General features: G+C 39.4%; 1 protein-coding gene across 1 annotated transcript in view; it reads right to left on the reverse strand.

The window, feature by feature from the left end:
* The window catches only part of SYNE2 (spectrin repeat containing nuclear envelope protein 2), a 169,725-nt gene that overhangs the window by 72,434 nt on the left and 70,860 nt on the right, over nt 1-26,431 (reverse strand). The window contains exons 55-69 of the mRNA XM_054400423.1: nt 24,812-24,967; nt 21,923-22,063; nt 21,401-21,583; nt 20,731-20,868; nt 19,223-19,408; nt 18,075-18,197; nt 16,523-16,705; nt 12,270-12,395; nt 9,780-9,974; nt 9,118-9,192; nt 7,785-7,904; nt 6,910-7,011; nt 4,424-4,438; nt 2,428-2,652; nt 502-669 (exon numbers count right to left, since the gene is read on the reverse strand). Of these exons, the coding sequence (XP_054256398.1) occupies nt 502-669; nt 2,428-2,652; nt 4,424-4,438; nt 6,910-7,011; nt 7,785-7,904; nt 9,118-9,192; nt 9,780-9,974; nt 12,270-12,395; nt 16,523-16,705; nt 18,075-18,197; nt 19,223-19,408; nt 20,731-20,868; nt 21,401-21,583; nt 21,923-22,063; nt 24,812-24,967 (2,136 nt within the window). The remainder of the gene's footprint in view (nt 1-501; nt 670-2,427; nt 2,653-4,423; nt 4,439-6,909; nt 7,012-7,784; nt 7,905-9,117; nt 9,193-9,779; nt 9,975-12,269; nt 12,396-16,522; nt 16,706-18,074; nt 18,198-19,222; nt 19,409-20,730; nt 20,869-21,400; nt 21,584-21,922; nt 22,064-24,811; nt 24,968-26,431) is intronic.

A 26,431-nucleotide genomic window follows, 5' to 3' on the forward strand; every position in this document is an offset into this window, starting at 1 on the left:
CTGGCTCCTTGTACAACAGAGTGGGAATCAGCTTTGAAGCTGAAAGTTACAGTCTCACCCACTGGGAAACTCAGCAAAAAGTGTGCAGCTGTCACACAGGAGAGTTGGCAGTCACTGCCCTCGCCATTTATTCATTTTTCACAGAAAAATTTATTGCTTAAAGGTCTCTTTGTCATGAATACTGCGGCAGACAATCATCACGGCACTTCAAAGTAATTTAGAAAACCGAGCCAAAGAAACCTTTCTATCCTTTCCCTGTACTCGAAAAATCTTGACCTCTGTCACTGAGCACTTGCAGCAGAAAAGATGTTGTTCAGAGACTCACTAAAAATCCACTGCTTCTTGCAAACTGTAAATAATTACACAGCTCTCTAAAGCAGAGTAATAGTAAGTCCGACATTTCTCCTCGTTTCACATGGTGAGCTCTAACTGTTCTGCATCTTCACAAATTAAAACACCATGACTCTCAGTCTTGCTCTGCATAGCATTCATATGCTTTACCTGCTCTTCATTGTATTTGTCTTGAAGCATCATCTGCACTTTTTCCAAATTGCACTTCACATCCCTCAGCTTCAAGGAAAGAGCCTCTGTCTCTTGTTGGTAGTTTGCACTATCTCCACAATCATCCAGTAAAGAAAGAACCTTTTGTTCTATCTCTGATAACCTCACCTAGAAGAGATAGCAGTCAATTATTCATTCTTAGAAGCACAACACTCCTTTCCTGATAACATTCTGAAGTCGATGCTAGCAGCTTCCCTCTGAAAAGAAATGTATGGGGAAGGAGAGAACTAGCTGCAAATCCTCTAGGTTTTCCCCAATATAGTCTCTTTTTATTCTGAACAAGTAAATCCATTTTATACAGAGTTTATCTTAAATGTTTCAAACAACAGCCTCTGAAAGAAGTTATATTAACTCAGAAAAGGAGTAATAAAAAAGGAAAGCAGAAATTATTGACTCCATTTGGATGCAACCAAGAAGATGACATAGCCCAATGAGGGAGAAGGAGGCAGTGCACAGGCTGATCACATAACCCTTTGGGAGGAATAGTGATGAATTACCAGAACAGAGTAATGCTACCATAATCTCAGCCAGGACTCACGTATTTGAGTGTGGAGACAGGCACCATGGCTTAATTCAGAAGTCATTAACTGCAATAAATTGGCAGCTTTACATCGTATGTCCATATCTAGAGACTGTTTCTACTTTGCGCTATGTGTACTTCTATGTGAAGATCTTGACTGGGTTAGAAAATCTCCGCTCTCCAGCAAGTTCACATCTTTGCATTGAGCCAGACTGCTAACAGCCATCATGAATTCCGCATCATTTACAGCTGCCTGAAACGTGCTCGTTTTCACTGTCTGGAGCTGTTCTGTTGAAGCCTATGCTGAAACAAATGCTGACTGGGATCCAGAGGCAGCTAGCTACTTAGGAACGTTCATGATCCTGATTCCCACAGAGTTCAGCACCTGAGCACTGGACTGAATCACAGGCTAAACCCAGAGGCACTTCTTGGCATGGACTCAGTTCCTATTAAAAATTCCCATCCACTAACAACAACAAAATAGTTGGAAATGTCTTCTAGTAACTAATTTAAAATGGAGACACATTTTGGTATTGGTTCCTTCATGGCGAGTGAAGTTTTGTTACTTCAGGTAAACTCAGTGCTTGAAGCCAACTGGTACACCAGACTGGCACTGCAGGGAACTTCAAAGCAGCATGGCTGCACATTTTCTTTTCATCTGCATGCCAGAGAAAAATGCTGCATGCCAGGACTCCCACTCACCCCAGTCCCTCATGCCAGTCCTGTTTGCTTCCACCCGTTTTCACCAATGGGTACGCACCTACTCCTTTCCTTCCACTGCCGTTCAGGGTAAGAGCCTGCCCTGGCAGTACTGCAGTAGGTCCAAATATTGCTGCCTCTCAGAGGGCAGGGGAAAAGCTCTTGCCTTTCTATCTATGCTGGCAGGTTTTTTTGCAAAAAGTGCAAAAGAAGATTTTACCAGCTTGGAAGATATCTTATGCCAGTCTTTCAAAACACTGAAGTTGAAAGTAAAAATGTCAAAAGAAAAAAAAATACTCCTTTTTTTCTAGTTGGTTTGTCATGATTGAGACCAATGATTTAAACTAAACCAAGCCAGGTTTCTGAAAATAATTCAAAGCAAAACAAAACTTTAGAAATACTGAAGAATTCTGCCTAAATCCCCTGGGCATATAAAGATCCCAGCTCTGACAATAGGTATTTTTACTAAGCCCTTGGAATGCTGCACCTGAAACTTGAAGCCAAGCAGTGACCTGTTTTCTGCACAGTGTAAGGAAGCAGACTGAGGGAGAAGAAGAGCAGCAGTAAAGCAGAGCTTTTCTGCAGACACACTCTAGGGGAAAGTGACTGGTTTGGGTAGCTGAAGCAAACTGACAGCTCTGTCTTACCTGGCAATCAGCAAGCTCCAGTTCCGCCATCTGTTGCATTTTGGGGGTCTGGGGGTCTGACCTCAGGGACACTTTAGTTTTGTTTAGCCATTGCTCCAGCTCAGCAACCTGGGCTTGGCAGACCTGGAGGATCGTTTCTGGCTCAGGCCTGCCACCATCCACCACTTCCTGCGAATCTCCCACTTTCCCTTGAGAGCCCAGCGTGGCGTTAAGGACAGGAGGCAGCTTCTCTCTCTGAAGCAAAGCACATGAAAGAAACGTGGTTATTTGTCTGGGTTTTTTTCCCTTTCTTTCTTTATTTCCCCTCCCCTTACCAGTGGGAAATGTTTAACTTTCACAGTCACAAGCACCCAAACCACTCTGCCACCGTGTTCCCAGATTGAAAAAGAAAAAAAAATTAAAAATAAGAAGGAAAAAAGAAGAATGAGAAACTGAGCAGACAGACGATCCAGGATCTGGTGTAACAGGTTTCCAGGCAGGGATTTGCATTTGCCCAGGTACACCTGAGCGTACAGGAAGTGGGATGACTCACCATTAACCAGCTCTTCCCTGAGGAGAGACGTTTTTCTGTGGGAGTTCGATATAAAATCAATGCAGTTTAAAGCTGCAAAGCAAGCTGTTGGGTAAAGCGTATATAATGTGTGTGTTTGGTTCCAACAGTCAAATATGCTTTATTCAGGCTCTAGGTCACACAGAAAAAGAAAGTATGGTGTGTTTTAAAGTATGTCTTGTGCAATTCTTTTTTCTTATCTGGCCACCTTTAAGACACAATATTGCACACTTCTGTAGTAAGTTCAAGTCTAAAGGGCTTAGAGATAGCAGCAGCTGCTTGGAAGGCAGTACAGATCTGTATGTACCTCTGCATATGCAAATACTGGTATTTAGCAAGTCAAGCACACCACTACAAGAACACAACTACTCATACAACCCCACAGCTCTAGAGCATACATTCAGGCAACTGAGATATGGTCAGTGGTAGTGCACAAGCTCCATGTTAAAATTAAATTTGGCAGAAAATCAGAGAACAAAAATGCACTGTTTCAGCTATCAATGTCTTATTTTAATCACTGCTGTCTTTGTTTGCCTCTGAGCATGGTCATTAAAGATAGAAAGCAAATGCAAGTATAGAGATCCCAGAACAGTCTAAATATGTCTGTTGAGATATAAGTGACTAAAGAAGTACCAGTTTACTTCAGCCTCCACTTGAAATTTCCAGCTCTAGTTTTAAGCCTGCTTGTTTTAGTTCGTTGAAGTACCAAAACAATACGTATATATGATATTGTGCATGAAACCCATTTGCCACACACTTATGTGCACAAAAGCATTTAGTTTACACTTACAGCATGCTCTGTCCCTCATCAGCTAAACATTGTTACTTCAGTAAATTTTATTCCCTTGCTCTATAGAAACTCAGATATCTAAATAAATTAGTTGGATAAAATAAACCAGTAACATTTGTGCAGGTGTTCAAGCACATGCCTTGTGTTCATGTACCGAGACAGAGACTGTGGTGCTATCACAAAATAGATTATCAATTAGCCAACAGAAGACTTTGAGTTGGAAGGTACCTTTAATGGTCATCTAGTCCAACCCCTCTGCAGTCAGCAGGAGAGCTGATTCAGAGCTCCATCAGAGTCCCATCCAAACTGACCTTGAATGTTTCCAGAGATGGAGGATCTACCAACCTCTTTGGGCAATCTGTTCCAGTGTTTTAGCAACCTCATTGTAAAAAAATATTTCCTTACATCTGGTCTGAATCTACGCTCTTTGAGTTTAATGCCATAACTCCCTGTACTGTCAAGACACTCCCTGTTAAAGAGCCCCTTCCCATCTTTCCTGTGGGTGCCCTTTAAGCACCAGAAGACTGCTGTAAGGTCTCCTCAGCACCTCCTCTTTTCCAGGCTGAACAACCACGACTCTCTCAGCCTTTCCTCACAGGAGACCTGTTCCATCCCTCTGACCATTTTTGTGACTCTCCTTTTGGACCTGACCTAACAGTTCCACTTTTTTTCTTGTGCTGAGGGCTCCAGAGCTGTATATGGTACTGATGGGGGTCTCATGATAAGGGAGTAGAAGGGTAGAACTTCCTCCCTCAACCTGTTGGCCATGATACCTTTGATGCCACCCAGGCTTTCTTAGAGGAACACCCCTTAATTCCTTTGAGGTATTTCCCTGGTGTTTCCTTGTTGGCTCCTATTACCTCAGAAGCCCGTGGCTCATTTCCATAAGTCTCCAAGGGTGCTCCAGCATACCACACAGCACTTTTCAGGGCAACAGGCTGAGAGCCCTTGCTAGCACCTGTCCCTCTAACCTTGACATGTCATCCCACACCTTTTCACAAGCTAGCCTGATGTCCTCCTGCCCTTCAAGTCTAGTTTAAAACTCTGCCAGTGAATCCCACAAGCTCCAGAGCAAAGATCCTCTTCTCTCTTTGAGAAAAGGGAATCTCATCTGATGACAGCAGGCCTTGTGCCACATAAGCCATTCCATTATTGAAAAATCCAAAGCTGTGTCAGCGACACCAGCCACAGAGCCATGTATTAATAGACTGGATTGATATGTTTCAGTGATGCTGCCTGAAACTGGAAGGAGAGAAGAAAAAGTAACCTGCACCCCAGATTTCCTCACCAGCCGTTCCAAGGCTCTGAAGTCTCTTTTAATTGCCTTTGGACTATGGGTTGCAGCTTCCATCACCACCCACGTGGAAGAGCAATAGTGGGTTACAGTTCAAGGGCCATATCATGGTAGGAAGCTTCCTAGTGGTATCCCTAAACTAGCCCCAGGTGGGCAGCAGATTACTCTAAGAGGAGGGTTTGCACAGCATATTGGACCCTCTGTTCCCCTTGGAAGGGAGCTGCCTACTATATTCCATCTCTGCTTCCTTGTCTAGTAATTCATATGCTTTTCTGACTCCTAAATTGTGTTTTATGCTGCTAGAGCTGAATCTAGAAGCTGTAAGTTTGCATGGGAGTGACAACATGCCAGAGAGAGGAAATGGTATCGTTTAGCATTCACTAAGTAAGAATTATTTAATTTTAGCATGCATTTAAGCTCTAAATGGAGAATTTAAATATAATCCAGTTTAAAAATCTTCATACATACACACATCTCTAAGGGAAATAGATAAGATTCACCATTTATAAAAATTAATGTCTTTTTGTCTCCAAAAAGTAATTGACCTTGTAAATACATCATTTAACAAAAGCAACAAAAGTTTACTCAAGTACATGAAGTTGTGTAGAATATGGAAATGCCACAGCAAAACACTGAAGTGAGGAAGATGTTGCAAGTAAAAAAGCTGTCTTGTATGATTTATGTAAAGAAGACTTTCTCCAAGAAGGAGCAGAGAAGGACCCTGGCTCACAGCATAAGAGCACTCTCTCCACAAACCAGAGTTACTGTGTCTGGCTCAAGTAACTACTCCACTGACCTTTTGTATTGCTGAAGCTGTGGTTGCCCCTAAAGACAAGAGCTGACAAAACAGTGGGGGCACACAGAGGTGCCAGAAGGATGTACGTTACCTTGTAAGGCTCCTGAGAAACTCAAAACACTCAGCTGGAGCATAAGTCCCTTGAATACAAGTGTCTAAATTCCCATTATACTCGATGGAGATTTACTCAGTGCAGCTAGGGGTTCAGCTAAGCCTAACATAGGTAGCACGAGCTCAGATGAATTGCACAGTGTGCTTGGCTACTGCAGTGTCTGAAGCACTTGGGGCTGCCAAGGGAGCTTAGACATGTCCTGCACATGCAGAGACCAGCAGCATCATAGTGCAGCAGAGAGAAAAAAGAAAAAAACACAGAGAGCCTTTATCTTACATAATACACTCACAGGAGGCTACATCTTCTAACACTGGTACAGAATATATTGTACTGGCAGAGTTTTAATAGGTTGCTATAGTTTTTTAACTGCAAGTTAAAGGTTAAGCATGATGGAAGAAGTTGGGGAGAATGGGAGACAAAGTGACATGAGGGACTGCTGCTGCCCCAGGCAATGCCAGATTCTGTCTTCTTCCATGCCTGCCTTCCTGGCTTGTCTCCATGTGTTCTTCTGTATACAACCTATGGGCTGTTGCCCACTCCTTCCTTGATCTTTGCACACCTTCCACAAAGGAGTAACATGAGTGCCAGTCTCCTTAATTTCTCCTTTAACTGCCACTTAAAAATCCCATCATTGATGTATGTTTACATCACTTGAACCCTCACATTTATGCCTGTATGAATGCCAGTATCTTACCTTCTGAAAACACTCCATTTTGTTCCCTTATAAATTGCATTTTCAAGGAGCAAAACCAAATGTATTTGTTATCACTCAAAGCAAGCAGGTGAAGAGGCCCACAAAGGGTTGTAGGCATCACACTGTATCATAAATAATACAAGAAACTCCAGTAGCATAATAAAACACTGAGCTCACTAGGTAGGTCATACAATGAGCTCAGGTGTCCTTGTTCAGCCTACTCCAGTCCCTGAAACTTACCGTAACCTGACTGCCATCACTTGTGCCAGGGCCATCAGTGCTCTGTGAAGTTTGCACATTCATTTCCTCACCATGTTTACTGTGTGATTCTATTATCTCATTGGCATCCTGTAGAGAAAGAGAGGCAACAGAAGAAGTATTTGTATCCTTATTACTACAGATGAGTAGTAGTGTAGGTGTGGCACACAGGGATATGGTTTATTGGCAGACTTGGTAGTGTTAGGTTTATGGTTTGATGTGATCTTAAAGGTCTTTTCCAACCTAAATGGTTCTCTGATTATCACTTTGTTATGATAGAGATGTCTCAAAGGGCAGCAGCCAAGCCCTGGCCCAAGAGTATTCACAGACAGAAGTCCTCCTATGCCTGTATCATTGATATACAGAAACAAACAATGCAGCTATCACAACATTATAAAGACACCATGAAGAACAGCAGAATGCCCCCAAAGCTGCAGCTGATTGGGTGTCTTAGATGCCACTCTTCTAATGTACAAAAAGAAGCTGTTCCAAAAAGCCAATCCCCAACAACATGTGCATTTTACAGTCTTTTTAGAAATTAGCAGAACAAACTGCTGCTAGCAAAAGTGCATTTCTATCTTTGGAGGCTTTGACAGGCTACAAGATTTTAATATACAATCACAGAATCATTTGGGTTGAAAAAGACCTCTAAAGTCATTGAGTGAAATCTAGATGTTCAATAGGAAAAGAGATTTTTAAGTGGCAGGATTTAGTGTGATATGGAAGGATCTGAATAAGGCCATGATGTTCTTCATTTCTGAAGTTCTCTTTCTTTGCAGACTTCAGCAATACCTAGAATTTGTGCAGGTCTTTTCTAAAAAGATGAGTTCCCATCTCCATAGAGATAAACCTGAGCATGTTACCTGAATGATGCCATCCGATAAAGTACCAGAAGACCAGGAAGTTGCACTGTCTTCTTTATGCCTTTCATCACCTCCTTCTGAAGGCCAAAAGCTTGCATCTTTCTCTGTGGCTGTACTTCCCTTTGAAGGCAGTAACAGCTCAGTATTAGCTTTCAAGCAGTAAACTCAGATATTCTTTCAGGTAATTTAAATTACAGCAAATCTTTAGTAATAATTTGCTGTATTTCTGTCTTGTTTATCTATCTTTACAGTGTTTCCTAACTCCAACCTCTTCCCTTGCTCTGTAGCTCATTGCAAGATGAATGACAGCTGGATGACACTGATAGTTTTTTCTAGAGTATCCTCATTTGTTTCATACTATTACCAAAACAAATTAACAAAAACAACCCAAAAACCCAAACCAAGAAGCATTCTTTCTCCTATCTCTCAAAAACTCCCATATGAAAAGGTACAGAATCTGAAACCTTGAAAACTGAAGCGCTTGGATCCAAGCAGTTAGACACCACCTCTGTCTTAGCTGTCTAGCCATGAAGTTTCATCCTTGTCTAGCCCAAGGCTAGACAGAGATAATGGTGATTCTTCAAAACTTGATTGATGCCACAGTCCCTCCCTGGAGATGCAGATGACAGTAGCTGGTCACTACCAGCTTAGCCATCTCTGAACTGCTGTGCGAGTAGGTAGCTAGGCCATAAACTCACCAGCACTTCTGCATGTTCCTGATTTCATTCAGATACATCTCATTTAGTCCCTAAGGATACTTTTTTTCCCCCCACATTTTTCCAAAAGCTATTAAATTTATCATGAAAATTTACTCCCAGCTTTGCTCCTCTGGAGTTCATCCTGGCATTCAGAATCTGCAGATTCAAAGCAATCTTTTGAGCAATGTCTCCCAGTTTCTCTCATTCTCCTAGAAATCTCTGCTACCTTAACTTCATTCTCCATAGTTTGATTATGCTCTTCTTTATTTAAGCTCAAACATAATTTTGGTTCTTTCTTTTAAATTTTGGCACTTCAGAGGCTGTCTGTCTGAAACCATACCACCACATATAAACCTTGGTATTGAGGCCCACATTTTGCCACTAGTACATCCCTAAAAGGGTATTACTGTATGAGCAATCCCACCAAACAGTATGATCACACATCACAGAACGAGGTGCTGTGTAATATTGGTAAGCTGGCTTGAGTACAATTTCTTAGTATCCTGGAGCAGTAACAGGTATCTCAGCTTGTTCTGAAGTATTTTGGATTTACACTTTTTTTTGTAATTTGTCCTGTTCCAAACTTCTGTATCTTACATATACAGCTGTATATACAACATACACACTGAACTCACCCTGCTCTGCAAAGAACTGTCTTCTGATTCTTCATCTAAGGAAGGCAGAAGAGAAATCACTCCTCTTTTTTTCAACTACAAAAATATACACAAGAAGACAGGTCAATTATTCATGACAAGAACAGTAATAGTCTCTTCTCTTCTGCCTGTAAATCAAAAGAAAGTTACCACTTGGGTAACTTTTGGAGAAGCACTGAACATCTGCCACCCTGCACTGAAGTAATTGAAAGCTGCAGGTACTAAGCACCTCTGAAAACTGGGACTTTTCCCTATGCTGTGATGTTACAACATCACAGCTATATTTGGGACAAATTTCATTTTGCTTCATGAGAACAATTTACCAAAAATCATGGAACAAACAATCAACAAATCTACACATCAAGCATTTTTGCTGTTGATTACTTGATGTAAACTTTATGCTGAATGTGCTCACACTAAAAAATAACCAGAGGCACACCTCTCTCCCACCTTTTCCCAGACACGCATTATATTTGGTCCTTCCAGGTCCATTTGGAAGCACAAAGGGGAGGAGAAGCAGCATTGATTCACAGCTGTGGGGGGGTGCCCCACTCTCATATGCCACTCCTCCTGGAAGAAGAATTACTACTTACCTTCCCTCTTTGGCTCCCAGGCAAGTCCTCATAATGTGGTGCTCCACTTACCTGCTGACCAGAAACATCAGTCCCAATCAAGTCACTTTGTGCTAATATGGAGGCTGTGAGTTCATCTCCTGATTCAGGCACTTCTTGCTGTAAGCGCTGGTGAAGCTCAGACATTGAGTTCCTCATTCCAGTAAGGATATCTTCCTTTCTTTGGCACAACTTTATGATTTCTTCTTTTACAGCTTCCATTTCTCCCTAAGGACCAACAACATCTGTAAGCATCCATTTTTCTTAGCCAAACAGTAGTGTAACAGATGATACCAGTGGTGCATCTTACTGGGACTGGGGCTATTTCCACTTTTTTCTTTTTCAGAACATTGGGACAGTTCCCCATTGCCACTGCAGGAGATGCCCAGATACATGCAAAAGAGCAGCAACAGATTCAACTCAGGACAGCACTTGCAGCCTGTAAGGCAGAAGTTGTTAGTCTGGAAGGAAATGTGACAGGCTGCATAACTAACTCTAACCAGGTCCTGCATAGCCATGGGAGTATGAGTCTCCTTCAGGACACAAGGAATGCAGCTGGGTTACATTACTCCATGTGTCAGAGCAGGTGATGTTATTTCCAACAACCTTTTCTGGAAATCTGACACAAAACATTTGGGATAGACTAGATGAGGGCAAAAATAGTAGTAAGGGTAGCTCAGGGCTGAGTCTTCTTTGCTGAAGCTGGTCTGAAAGAATAAAACACAAATCATTTGGTGTGTTTTAGTGACAAAACTACCCCATGTCTTTGAATGCAATATTGGAAGCAATGGTCCCCAAAGTACAATGGAAATATTTAATGCTCCTCAGGGATTAAACAATAACCCAAGTAATCCTGCACTAATAAAGACGTGGAAGGGGGTGTGGAAATAAAATAGAATCTGTCCTGATCTCCTCCCTGGCCATGACTACTGTTGTTGCTTTCTGCTAGGGCCTTTCCTTACTACCTAGTTTCCAGGTGAGCAAAGAAAGCACAACGAATAACAGAGCAGGACAAGGCAAAGAATAAAGTACCCCACTAATTTTACTACTGATAGTGCCAAAGGTCTTTGAAGCACTGTTGCTTGCTCAGAAAACTGAAATAATGACTAAATATCCCACTGCACACTGGGCTCAGCCCAACAGAGCAAGCTTTGATGCTAGGCTTGAAATAATTCCCCACCATGCTCTATCACACTGCAAATAATGCTATGCAAGTAATAACCCATGAAAGATGAAAGCAGTAAGATTGCTGATTCTGCCTCAGTTTAGCTGCTTCTGCTAACAATGCTAGAAGGTGTAGGAAGGAATGCCAACAAAATTTCAAAGGACATGGGAACCCTGCTCAGACAAGGATTTTTTTTTCCTTTTGTACAATAATAAACACAAGGGTAAAATCATCCAAAGGTAGAGGAAAGTAAAAATCACTGGAATGAAGAAACAGCCATCCATGATAATTTGACAAGCTTTGAGAAATGTCTGCTAAACCCACTACTTCTATTTGTTTCATTGCTGAGACTTTACAGAACGCATTTACCAACTACTGCTTGGCAAACTAAATTGCTAAAAACCTCCTCAAAACCCAGATCTTTATTAGCATCATTTCATCATCTGAAGCCCCTCAATAGGATGGGCAATTCCATTGCCCACCTCTACTTATGAAATGTTACAATTGTGAAAGAAGGTTTTCTTCCAAAACAAGCTATTAAACAGAAAATCCAATACTAAATGACAAAAACAAGTAAGAATCAGGAAATGAGTCATGCTTATTACTAGTATCAAGCCTCCAACTTCCAAACACCTGAGACAAGAGCAGCTAGGTACTTAGGAGACTACTGAGTGATTACAGTTATTAAGCAAGTACAGTGTGTGTGTATTAACTTTATGGTGACTGACTGAAAAGCTGAGCATTTCAGAGGCATTTTAGAAATAGTTATTGCACTCAATTAGTAATTTCCTGACTTCTGCAGTGCTGTTCTTAAAACATGTCTTATTTTTGCATTAAATAATCCATTCATCCATTACAGAAAACAGCTGACTGCAGGGAGAAAAGCAAGAGATGTTCATCAGTTTATGAAAACAGTGTGGCAGTGATGACAAGGAAAGGAGTCTAAAGAATCTAATCCTGACCAGAATCACCAGATACCCCATTGCACAGTTAGTGATCAGAAATGGACTTAGTTCTCTCCTTATGCACCATCCCAAGCTGCTACCTCAGCAACATTAACTGTGAGCTGTCATTAAAACAGCACTCTATATTTTCCTTAGAAGTTCATACAGGTACTAATGACACATCAAAATCAATGATGAGCATCTTTTGAAAGAGATACCCAGCTTGCAAACTAATATTAATACTTCTTGGTCTATGCCAACTTACGTTTATGTAATCACACTACAGCATTCAGTTGCCTGCTTGACCGTGGTGGGGAGGGGAAGCACCCTGCTGTTTCTTAGTGCTCTGTATTGTCATGATTAGTTCTAGTCTGGACAAGTAACAGATGTGAGAGAGAAAACAGCAACACCCACCTCTGCACAATGAATCTTCTGAGCCACAGATTGATCTTCATGTGATACTTCACCCAAGTGGTTTTTTAAGAATTGCTTCAACTTTTCAATTTCTTGTTCACATTCTTCTGTTTTCTTTACAGCTTTCTGTGAAACAGTAATCCTCATGAATAATTTTTAATTAAGTAGCACAGAAACAAGTAATCCTCATAAATAATTTTAATTAATACAGAAACAAGGTAGTCAGCAATGCAACAAAGTTGTACTGAAGAGTACTTAAACCTCTTTTGCACCTGTAGTTACATGTAAAACAAACTGCTTGCTCTGCTAACTTTGCATAACCCTATCTCCACTAAGTTTATCATTCACTTGCCAAAGACAAACTGCTGTAAGTCAAACTTTGGCGGGGCATTCTGCCTAGCAGTACATCTTTGCTTACTCCAGAGTAAAGGTATGAAGTTGGCTAAACATGGAGAATATTCAATCACATTGACTACAATTTAGAACAGGTTGGGGAGAAAAAAAGGAAAAATTACAGGGTTTCATATCAAGTTAGAAAGCCTACCTGGTTTTTATTGGTGCTTATGTCTTTACTGCCAGCTAGTTCTGCACCGAACAGAAATGAACTGTGCTATACACCAGGCAAACACTGCAGCTCAGAGGATAAGCCAACCACAGTATCTGACAATTTGAATACTTCCTGTAAAAATGGTAAGCATTTCCATTTTCTATGAGCTTACTCTTCCTATGTGGCTTATAGGAAAACATACTATTTGTTAGAAACAGCCAGGGAAATACTAGAGAGAGTCCAATGGGAGCCTACAAGGATGATTTAGGGACTGAAACATGTGTCTTACAAGGAAAGGCTAAGAGATCTGGGAGAAGAGAAGACTGAGAGGGCATCTTATTAATGTTTAAAAATATCTGAAAGGTGGGTGTCAAGAAGGGGTCAGTCTCTTTGCAGCTGTGTCCTATGATAGGATGAAGGGCAAGGGGTACAAAATGGAACACAGGAACTTCTACCTCAACATTGGGAAAAACTTCCTCACCCCTACCATTCTATGAAATTCACTTTTACTCATTTGACTGTGAAAGCAAAAAAAAAAAAATCACACTAACCCCCACGCTTTAATGACTGTGCAGAAACCTGTGATCTCCCCAGATATATCATTAGTGTTTGTCATCCACATCTGTCCAAATGTCTCATACCATTAAGAAATTGTTACATCTACAAATCGGAATATTTTGCAAAAACATTTGGTGGCTCTATGTCTTCTGACCTGTGGGCTGAGAACCACAGAATAAATAAGGACTGTTCCTCAAGTGTCTGCAAAAGGTAATGAAGAAAATGCAGCCTACTGTCGACAGGCTTAAACTTACTCTGCTGCAGCAGCACTTGAATAGCCTGACAGGCTGTAAAATCTCTCTACAAAGCATGCACAGACTCTGCCTTTCAGAGCAAAGAGTCTCTCCTGCTGTGAACAGTGCTATTACTTCAGTCACTTCTTCACAGTAGCACTCCCTCTCAATAAAACACAAACTAATGAAGTTCAAATGATAAATTTGATTAGTTGTTTTAAAAGAAACTAACAGCTATTTTCCCCACTTAAATAAAAGCCACATTGGAGAGGAAATTTAATTGTGGCCTCTAATCTTAATGTCACAGCTAAAGAATCAGGAGGGCGAAAAAAAGAAAAGGAGGCCTTCTGAGTTTTAATGAGAAACTAGAAGTCCTTCTGAAAGAGAGTCTCTTACCTTCACTTTCACAGGAATAGGACTATTTAGTAACAGATAAAATGTGTGCTACCTTAAATTTCCTTGATTAACTAAAGAATAGGAATAATTTGTATGCAGACTCCCATCCATTCTGTCACAGGCCGTTCTTTGAATACAGACACTTGCCTAAAGATAACTCATCTGTTCCCTGTGATCCACTGAGGGGTAAAAAGTCTTATTCCATCATTTTCTTAATATAACATACATTATGCAGCGTATGTAGCATAATTTTTTCATAGAAATGTTGTTTCTTTTGACTTATTTCTTGCTTAACATTTCCTCTCTAATTTTCATATTGTGGTAAGACCTCCCCATGGAAAAAGCCCATTTGCCCATACTGCATATGCAGGCAGGCACTGTATTTCTTATGGAAGAGCTTACTAAAAATGAGCACAATATGTCATCAAATATGCAAATACTGCCACTCTCTTGCACAAAAAGCCAGGAGAAGCAACTATGGCTTCTAGCTCCTCTTCCTGATGACGTTATTCATTTAGGTAGCAATAGGTGTGGCACTTGACAGGCCATAATAAAGGACAGAGGGTAACATGCAACACAGATTAAGTCACCCAAAATCCTGCCCCAAAGCATTTATACCACCTATTACAGGTTTTGTTTCTGTTATTCAGGTGTTACACTCCAACTTAATTATGCAAAAGTTACTAGTGCAATATCCTACCACACCATAGACAATAAGAGATGGGCAGACACATCCAAACACCAGAATTTCAAAACTAATCCTTGGGAAAAAAGTAACTATGTATATACGTGTACAGGAAGTTTGCCTTCCATTTAGTTTCTTCTCTGTCAGGATTCTTACTGCTTTTCTAATGCAGCACTCAAAATGCCATCCTTTAACAGCTTTGTTATGCCTTAGCTGGTGTTAGACTTGTACTGTAGTAGTCCCACTTTCAATCCATTCAAGAGGATTGAAAAATCTTTTTGCACAGTTTGATATCCTAGCTGCCAAGAATTTCAATTTTTACAATCTATTTTCTCACAAAGAAATTTCACTCAGCAACAGATTGTTGTTGCCTATAAGATAAAAGGTAAATGCTGAGTAAAACGGTTACAGCTGCTTCAAAAAGGAGAAAAATCTTGACCTAACGCTCCACATAAACCAGTTAAAAGTCTCATGGTAACACTTCACAATTGCAAAGCACCCTGTTTGCTACAGTTTTAAAGTGTTTTGAAAATTGTTGAGCATTTAATCCGATAATTCTCTGGAAAAGGCACATTTTACCACATGTTTTTTCAGACAAGAAATTGTATGGACTAAAAAACCCTAAAGATCATAGGGATCATACAGATCTCACAGTCATCTGCTTTTCTTCTGAACTCCAAACATGCTGCATGACTAATGCGTGCTTGAGTTTCTCCTTGTGATGCTCTTAGCTTCACAAACTGAAAATTAAAGATGGACATCCATGGTTTAGTTTCCCCTTGTGGCTGCTTGGCCCCCAAAATGCCCAATAGGAAGCTAGATGTTCTAAGGCATTGTCCTTTACCATAACGTTTGGAAAACCACATCAGCAAAGATACTGTATCACTTTACCACATGCTGCTATCATCCTGCCGAGAAATGGATGAGTTGCATGAGAATTTTCACACCTCTGCTGACATGGGAACATGCCTAACCAAACTCCAGATCATCTCCAAATATATATACCCTAGAAAGTGGAGCATGATGCAGACATCCCTGAATGAAAACCTTCCTGAGCTGTCACAACCACATTGCTCAGTCAAGTGCTGCAGAGATACTGCTTTAGGTTTGAAGCCAGCACAGCTGTTTTGTAACTCGTGCTGCTCATGAGTTAATGCTCACTGATACTACTGGCACTGCCTTCTCCTACAGCCATGTATCACACCAATATTGCTATATCACTTCTCTTTCTAAACCTGGTCTGGCCAACAGCATCTCCAGGCCCTCTGTGTCATCTTCACTTACACGAATACATTCTTCTGTGAGACCTTCTGGGGGCAGGAGTTGGCCTATCTCAAAACAACAAATTAACCAAGTGACAAGTGATAGAAAACGGTCACTTTCCTGGGTCACAGATTTGGGAAAATCATCTTTAGACTTTTTGCTATTAATTGTCAGCAATTTCTATCTAAAGGCTGTCAACAAAGAACTTCCATGTTCAAGGTAACTTTAAGGACCTGAACGCTGCAGATGTGAGCACCCACATATAACACTGGACTTCAATCATCAGATAAGCAAATGCGGGTCATAAGACACTTAGGCCTTCATGTTTCCTATGGCATGCTAAAACACATGGTATCTGTGACTGAATTGGAAAACTGAAATTAATTTCCAGTGTGCCTTGTGGTAGTATCAAACTACACAGGAAAAAACCCACAACCAAACAGAAAATCTGCAGGCCATTTCTTAGAGGACAGAGTAGGTATACTAATTTGCTGTAAAAACAATATTGTGTGCATAATTACAATAAAGGTGGTTCAGGTGACAGCAAAAAAACCCAGCAAACAATAATTACCTCCAGTAGGTCATTTTGTTCTTTAGCAATTTTTTCTAATTTCTTCAGTTCTCTCAAGAGTTGTCTTGCTCTTCGGAAGACTGAGAAAGGTTGTATTTTCACCCCAGGCAGCTGAAGTGCTTCTTTGTAGGACTGTATATTAACAATGGTCTCTTGCATGGGACCCACATGGTCAAGTATAACCTATTAGGATACAAGACAGATGACAGATGTACTACTGAGCTGAAAAAAAAAAAAACCACTGAAAATTCATACAGCTGTCATGATGTGCAAAAGTTCTCTTTGGTGAGTTTCCTGTTTAAGAATGAAACTAATAAGTGAAAATTCATGGTGAAGTTGTCTAAAGCAATACGAAAATACAACATATATTTCCATTTCTCCTTTTTCTGCATATACATACATGAAATTTGCATAGAGCCAAAAAAAGGGTCATGTTCAGATTAGCTACTGTTTACCAAACATGTCACTTCAAAGTAGTGAAGCTTTGGCAGTAAGGAACTTAAAAAGAAGCTGGTACAAACCCTTTGATGTCACACTAGCCAACTTTGTTTTTTCTCTTTGTGTGCTGCAAACCAGCCATGAAATGTCCTACATTAAAGCTAGCCATTTTATGATGGCCGTATGAACAGTCTTATCAACACAGCTGAGATGATGAACCAGGATGGAAGCCAGGAGAAACCTCTGAAGATGGCTTTCTTGACAAAGAAAAGATAGAATGCTTTGCTTTACTTCACTCAAGCAGAGAAAGGAAAATCGTCTGGCCAAGGTATCTTTGCAGCGAAGTCACTGTATGATGAAATGATTTTAGGGTAAGTCCCTTCAGTCTATATTTCCAGAAACATCTGATAAATTTTGCCTTCATTTTTGGAAAAAGAGGGCCGTATTTTCAGACTTCCAGATTACTTCCTGTTTGACGCTAAGTAGAGAGACATGTTACAAGTGTCTCTGAAAGTCCGGTTATAAACTTTCCAAAAATGGAGATGTTTGACTACAGCAGCTATGACTGACAATGTGTGCTTAAGTTACATACTTGAGTTTTCTATGGGCTTGTTAGTAGTGCTTTGATTTCATGTATTTCATTAAAAGCATGATTGTACTTCTTGAAAGGATCTCCCAAGTCTGAACCTTAGGGTTTGCACTCAGCAGTTGCCTTGGAACATGCAAACTGGATTCCTTTCAAATGAAACTAAAACCAGGTGGTACTCTCCAGAGAGCCACTGAAGACACCAAACTACTGATGGTTGTCTGTTCTACAGCCCTCAAGACACATTCCACACAGGTATCAGGTCCTCCACACCAACTGTTTTGCCCTACCAACATGCTCCTGTTAGATTGCATGACTTGCTAATGTAAAAACATGCAACTGAAATCACAACAAAAGAATACTTTCAATCTTTGATTTAAGGCTCAGAATTTTTGTGATACTAACATTTCGAAGTTATATACTGAGAAGTTGTTCATGGTAGTTGTCACAAACTACTTTGTCAAAGTCTATTTACACTAATTTCTGCATAAATATAGGGCAAAAGGTCTATACAGAGTTATCACAGACCTGTCCCTGTTTAAGCTGCTCTTTAGGAGAAAATTCTAACAAATCTTCTGATGACAGGATTGTCTTCATTTTAGCAGTGTCCTTCTCAAGCACTTTCATATGAGATTCAATGGCATCCAACTCCTAGATTTTGAAAAGAAAGAGAGAATTTACAGATAATACAAACACCAGAGCCCGATTGCATTTTTGCCTTTCATTTAAATTTAAAAAGAAATACTGAAAAATAAGTGGAGTCTATACAGGTTATGTTAATGGATGCTACCAATCAAATGGCTAGTTATTACAGATTATGTTGCATCATAACTTCACAGAATCACAGAATGTCAGGGTGTTGAAAAGGACCTTGAAAGATCGTATAGTCCAACCCCCCTGCCAGAGCAGGATCATCTAGAGTAGGTCACACAGAAATGCATCTAGGTGGGTTTTGAACGTCTCCAGAGAAGGAGACTCCACAACCTCTCTAAGGAGCCTGTTCTTGTGTTCTGTTACCCTTACAGTGGAGTTTTAATTATGTTCATGTGGAACCTCCTATGCTCCACCTTGCACTCGTTGCCCCTTATGGAGATATTAAATATCTAGGGTCACCTGGACTGTTTTAGACCCAAAATATCCTTGAAAAATCACATTATATAGTAGTGACAAGACACTTCCCATGGTGACAGTTATCAGTGTAGGAAAACTACACTGTTGTACCTATCTATATGAAGAGTCTAATGTTAGATGGAAAACGGATCCACATACATACATTACAGCTGCTTGTGAACTCCTGCAGAGATGGAGTCACAGAATAAATTAGGTTGGAAGAGATCTTGGGAGGTCTCTTGTGATCGTTAGAGTAAGTACTTTGGGGCTTGATCCTGTTACAATTGAGGTATCTCATGATATGGGGATTTTACCCCAGCGTTTGGCTAATTTCATTAAAAATAAAATCCTTCCTGCATTTCTAGTCCTAAACATGGAGTTTCATCAATACTCCTAAAGTGCTTAATTAGATACCAAACACTTTCTGATGGTTTGTTTCCAAACAATTTCCTCACTTGGCACATCTACTGCAACAAACACACCTTTTCTTCTGTGCAGGCAATATAAGCTGCATTTTGTAACACATTATGAAGCTCAGATAAAAGGCACTTAGAGATCAAACTTACATCAGCTACATTCTGGATCTGTGGAAGAACCTCTGCTATCTCATGCTGTAAGGTTGCTACTTGTTCACCTATTTCATTTAGCTCCTGCATTATACCATCTGTTTCAAAGACTGGTGTTAGCTCCTCCAGCTCCAAGTAAACACTGTGTAGAAGATTTTGTTTTTGCTCTGAATCTTCTAAAGCCATCTGGAGACAAAACGAGTGCTTAGTGTGAACCATCAATGGTGAACATTAAAACGTCACAGATATTACAACCAGAAAGAATCAGTTTTAATTTCCTGTATGTCATTGACCATTTTACATATTCCCAAAAGCTTAGGTCAGACTAAAACACTTCACTGCAGGAACTGAACTGCTGAATTTTGCAGGCAGAACACTGAGACCAATGCCATGATTTTAAGAGAATAAACTAGATAAAATAAGGCCATATAAGCATGACAAAAGGCATGAAGAGGAACATTTCAAACTCAGAGAGAGGTCTCACCCCAAAAAAATTCCAAGAGATTTCTGTCCGGCTTCTATGCCATGATCAGGCTGACTCCCAGGCAAATGAAAAAAAAGAAGGCATGTCAGCCAGAGTGCCCACCAGCCTGCAGACGGCACATGTTAACAAAATACTCCAGAAAATATCTGGCCACTGTGCATGATAGTAAGATTCTTCCCATCTCCTGCAGCTAACTAGATGAACTTCTGGGTTAATGACAGCAGATATCTTTGTGAAGAAACATGAGGGCTGCAAAAAACGCATGCTGAAGGAAAGGACTCAATGCTATTCCAAATCCAGTAGTTTCCCAGCCCAGAACACACAAAACACTCTAAACCACAAATGCTTTTGTCACAAAAACATTCATAGATTTTAGAAATCACAATCTCCCCTTTCTGGCTATAAACTCTGTAACATATCGGTCCAGAAACAGCCAACTACTTCTTTTAAGGAACTATTGCTTTTAATACAAAAATCTGTGTTCAGAGCACCAACTTTCTCTCTCATGGCCTAAGCCAAGAAGAGGACAGACAGAGAACTTGAATTTCAAATAGAAAATTGCCAGAAAACCTCTTAACTATTTCTTCCTGTAATATTACAAATATTTGATTCTCAAACTACCAGTCAGAATTATGTTCAAGATACAGTGCCTTCCAAACCACAATTCACTTCATCCTTCCCATCTAACACAGAGACATCAAAATACCACTTTATCGTTTTTGGATCATATACAGAAAATACAGAAAGAAGCACATAAATCCAGGCAGTAAGGACTGTTTATAGGCATGCAGTAGGGTAACAGAGGACAGTCACGTTTGTAGTACAGTGCAGCACTTTCACAAGTTAGGTATGTCCAACACCAAAAAGTATCTATATTTCATGACTCTAAACTATAACCATTTGTGACTTAAATGGTTTATTGGAAATGGTAAATTATTCATGTCAGTAAGACTTAAGAATGCAAAGTTGTGTCTGTACAGAGCATCCAGTTTTATCAGGACCGTATATCTGCATCGGCACTCACATGAAGGTCATCAGTATGCCTGCGTAAGCTTTTTGCAGAGTCACTTTCAACATCTGCTCTTAGCAAGCAGTTGGTGTTTTCTATCCAAACTTGAACATTCTTCAAGAGTTCATCATATTCTTCCATCTTGTTGGCAGCCTAGGAAATGACAGGATTTTACAAAAACACACAAATGCATTTCTATTCACCGTATAGGATAAACACATCTATGGATAAGATTAGAAGAAAAACAGGACGCATGTTCAGCAAGGTCAATTAAATTAGTATGATAAAGTAAAGATAAATGTTTTGAAATAGATAGCCTGAAATTATCTCCTCTAATGAAAAGTAATTTTGGTGCTTACATGCTTAGATTTCACAGGGGCACTGTTGCAATTTATATGGCAATGTTACTTTTATATCCCATTAGCGGATTCATAGAGAACCATCTCTTCACCCATACAGAGGAGCAGCTAACCCCCATCAGTCATGGCACAGGACAGGTCCTTCAGGGTAGCAGCTGGAGGTGATGTTTGCCACTCCAGAAACTCTTAACCGCAATAAGCCAACACACCTCAAGCAGGCTTTTGACTCTTTAATCATTTGAAAGACTTTGATGACATTTACTGCAAAGTCAATTTTTTTCTTAATAGGAAGTGACTTCAGAAAAAGATTTGACATTTGCATCTACCTTGTTTAAAATGGCAGTCCGGCGCTCGGCGAGTTGCGAGACCTCTTGGTACTGCTGAAGGGGGGTCACTAAGATGTCCATTAACTCCTGTGCATGGCAGGAATCCTGCTCTACTATATCATGCACTTCTGCGTCCAGTTCGTTGAGTTTGTAATGCCAAAGATCCAGCATATCCCAGACTTGCTGCATGGAGAAAAAGGGGAAATTAAATATAAGGTCAGGCTCAAAGATAACAGCACAGTAATTTGTTCTTCACATGGGGCATGTGGAGTTGCAAAGATTTAGGAACTGATAAGATTAGAACAGAACACTCTGCATCTACCAGAGTAATTCACAGTTGAAAAAACAATGTGTATTTTGCTCAAGGAAAGAATTGGTAAAATATTCACCAGCTACAGGCTTACTTGTACATCTCAATTACAGAAATGAAATGCAGAGCCAATTTATAGTCCTGCTAAACCAGGCTCTGTAGAAACAACCAAAAACCTTTTAACACCCACAAAATTTTTTTGGCATGATTACCTTCTGAACTTCCTTGGCTTTTGTAACGTTTTCACTCTTCTGTTGTAACATCTTTTCAATAGCTTGAAGGCCATTATTAATAGTTTCTGCTTTCCTTTTCAGCACGTACTGAGGAGAGCTCTGCAAAATTTCCAAGCTAACCTGTCAGAGTAAAGAGAAAATGATAGGGGAGGTTACAAAGATCTGTTTGTTCCTGTGCACCACCTCACCAAAACTAGTCAAACTCTTTTCATGCTGACCTTACCAAGTAACTTAAAAACACAGGAATGGAATTACATTTGCAGGGAGAAGTGTTAGCATGAGCAGGTTCAACATTCACATGTTGTTTAATAATTTCTTGTCACTTAAAAATGACTGGCCAAGAAAGGCAATCCCTGAATAAACAATAAGAGACTGCAACTCCCTGGGTGCTTCACTTGGACTGCCCCTTTCTAATGTGTAACAGAGGCTAATCGTGCTGCATTGTAGAAAGGGCCACATTTAAATTCATGCTGTAAGAAACCTAGATTGGCATCTTTACGTCTCAGATGACAGCTATTACTTCCATGTAAGAAACAAAGGAATGTGGAAGTGCATCAATATACAGTGAATTTCTAAATATGATAATAAATATAATGTAATTCTAAATATAAATTTAGGGATTTACTAAAAGGCTCTGAGCACCATAGAGTACAAAGAACTTCATTTCATTCTGCAGAACTCCAAAGAAAGCAAAAACTGGTACACTGAAGAGCCTGATTTTACATGTAAGGAGAAAAACTCCTAAGTAAGTTGAAGTTGAGTAATTCCCTGAACACAGAACTGAGCAACACAGTAACATACCAAGCTACTATGGACTGGATGAAGTTCAGGGCCCTTGTGCACATCCCTAGGATTTATAGGCCATATGCACGTTGCACAGCTTTATGGCGTATTGGTACAAAAAAGTTTCCTAGTTTAATATTTATTCTGGTTTGAAACTCCTTAAACTGAAACACTTAATCCTTTCTGTGGGAAAAGGAATTATGACAGTTACATAGTTAATAAATTACTCATCCATTTTTATGTCTTAATTGTGTTAACGTTATTATTTCTCAATTGCAGCATGTACTATCAGACCAGTATACTAATAGTAATGAATAACAAGTCATTGTATTGATAAAATTGCATTAATCAAAATAAATATACAGTGAAAAGAACTACACTGCTCCTCTGAAATACTCATGCATACACAACAAAGCTATACAAAAACAACCCTATGAAGTCCAGTTTGCACTTAGTGGCTAAGACTCCTCAGAAAAAATAACTCAAACTATAATTGCTAAACACTACAGTATTTTTACTATCCCAGAGTATACCAAACATGAAAAATTATTGATGTTTGTAGTACTAGTTTCCAAAACAGAAGAGAACCATGCATGAATAATGTGACAAGAGTTCGAAATGAGAAAGCAGACCAAGCACTGACTCTCTCAGCATCTGCCAATGCTCTGGTAATCAGTAAGGAAGCATTTTAATTGCAAGACTTTCTAGGATTAATTTATTATATTTTTCACATAAAATGAACGGCATCAAAGGCATTTTTTTTTTTAGGTTAGCAGATTCAAAAGACAGCAGAATGTCATTGAAATATGACAAGTTAATTTAACATGTTAGTATCTCCTGGTATGTAACTAAATCGATCTCCAGTTCCACTACGATTTATTTTGTTTCCTAAACACAGTTTGAAAAATGCCAGGATAGTTTATAATGTTTTCCACTACCCAAATGTAAAAAGCAAACAGTATGTAGTTTCCAGGACCAGTTCTTTCACTCTAATATGTAAAATGTGCATTGGGATAATCTTTTATCTCTGTAAATGAAGCAACAACAAAAAAACAAACAAAACCCAAAACAAACTAAAACAAACCAAAACAAAGAAAAACCCAAACAAACAAAGAAAAGACCCACAGCAAACTTCCCTCCTCTATTGCCTACCCTGTTGTTGGTTCTAAAAGGATGGGTTCCATTTTGAAACCAAGACTACAAAGCTAGCCAAATTAAAACTAGTAAGCCATAAATTAATATTTAATGCAACATAAAATGAACGATTGGACAGACAATAACAAGTAGCTGCAATTTGAAATAGTTTTATTAAACCATTAGATTTTATCAAATTAACTGAGATTTAGCATTTTAAATTAGCACTAAACATGATTATTTCTGAGATAAGAGAAATGATTTTTTTATCATTTGAAAAGTAATAGAAACTAATAACAATGATTATTATTATACCAGGCTATAAACTGACCCTGAACATACAGTATTACTCCATTTTCCTTTAATTTTGCTTTTCATTAACTGTTTATGCCCATTATAGATAGAAAACATTGTGAAAAACCAGGACAATTTTTTAGCTATTTAAACTCCCTGCCTGATTTTAAAGGAATGCAGCCATATCTCAAGGGGTAGCATAAAGAACCATGCTGTGATACCCTACCATGTCTGCAAATTATAATTGAAAAATCCATTTTTGAAGTCCTCTCTTAACGAGGGTTTTGAAAATATCTCCTTGGTTAAACTATACAAACTTCCCAGTGAATTTTGACTACTAGTTCAGTTTAAGAATCAGAACGGACAGAAGACAGGATCCATATCATATGGGACATTTTATTGCTAGCGGTTCTACCATGTCCTCTTTTAGAAGAAAATAAAATTACTACAATCACAGTGCTTACTGTAAGGTTATTATAAAAAGAGACAGTTAACATGAGGAATCTTTCCTCATGTATGCATTTTCACCAAGAGGAAAATGCAAACGCCAATAATGAATGTATCAAGCTGAAATTTAGAGTTACAACATGCATCAAATATTGCTGTATTGTTTATACATTATAAAAAGGTAAATATGCCAACTACAGCAACAGTTACCTTGTCTTCCAGGTCTTGCAGAACTTTTTTGCAGTCCTCCAACTGTGCTTCAATCTCTGCAGGCACTATTGTATACATTTCAGAATACTTGATCCGGAGTTTCTCCATTATATCCTTTAGATTTTGACTTTCTTTACCAATCACTCGCTGAACCTCCTACAAAATTAAGAATAACTTCAGCAATTGTTCACGATTTTTCCTGAGTGCATCTGTGTATATGTACATAGGTACAGACATAGACACACATACTGTATTTTAAGTCTCCTAACACAATTATGATTTGGAAAAGTAGTTTTTGTGATACCAAACCAAATTTAACTACCTCTGCAAGCAGATTAACTTTGAGAAATACTCAGTCATTTAATCAAATGCTACTTTTCATTCTGTAAGAATTGAACTTGATACTACTCCATGCTGGGCAACTGACACACTAATGTTTATTGACAGGTATAGCCATATAAGCATTTGAAGGGCTCCTATGATTCAGTGTTAACCTTGGTGCTCTTGCTCTTGCCAAAAGTGCATTTTCTCTTTGAAAGACGTTTTAATAGCCAACGTTCATTCCTTCATTATTATAAACCACACAAAGACCACAAAAAGCAACAGGTTTCAAGCTGAAGTGTCTGCTTTCAGGCAATTACGCAGAGCAGCACAGCAGGCTCCTTTCAAAACAGTAGTTTCCAGTTCTGCATGAAGAATGTAGGTTTTATGAGAGAAAAGAAACTTGAACAACTGTCTACAGCCTGTGGCCTCGAAATAAAATCCGATCTAAGTCCTCTTGCAGAAAGAATGAAGAAACTCATTTGTTTGGAGGGTTTTCTAGAATTTCAAGTTGGAAAGTTCTGTTGGCTTTATGGTTCTTTTTCCCAATGCTCAACTGTTTGAGCAATTCAAATGTTAACTCAAGTTATTGGGGAAAATGATCTAAAGCTCCCTTCAGGCAATAAAAGATTAATTAATTAATTAACATTCTTTTCTATTTCCATCAGGGGTAATGGTAATCCATTAACTCCTACTCTTCACTTGGGAATCTTTTCCCTCACAGAAATACAGTGCAAGGAAAAATTTATGTAAGAGTCTGAAATGTGTTTATTGCCTGTCACCCCACAACAACTGGGTCTGATGTTAAAAACCTCAAAGCCATGAAACAGCTGTGTGGCTCATTCTACCACAGCGAAGGCTGTTGTTATCAAATGACCCAATTAAGACTGTGCCAACATTTACAGGAGTTTATGTGTTTCCTGACCTGAAAATGAAAGAATCAGTTACAACATTAGTCTCCAAAACAAAGCATGTCTCTGCAGTCTGCTTTCTCATGGATTATTTAGCTGGAAAGCAGGTGTCTGTCAAAACTGTCTCAGTGTTTTTCATAGTGGACCAGATGATATCCCTTCCCATTTGCCTGTTCATCTATATTGGCAAATTAACATGTTCCCACCTGACTAACCTAGATTTGTCCATCTGGAAGAGAAATAGGCATTTCCATTCAATACATGCAATGGAGCCCTGAATAATGCTATAAATGTTACAGAAATAATGTTTTCCTTGAAGCACAGACAAAATTAAGATTTTGGCTTACTGGGGTTTGCATTAGATAAAGTTAAGGAATTTTTCAATCCT

The sequence above is a fragment of the Indicator indicator genome, chromosome 4, assembly GCF_027791375.1.
Source record: "Indicator indicator isolate 239-I01 chromosome 4, UM_Iind_1.1, whole genome shotgun sequence".
NCBI lineage: Eukaryota > Metazoa > Chordata > Aves > Piciformes > Indicatoridae > Indicator > Indicator indicator.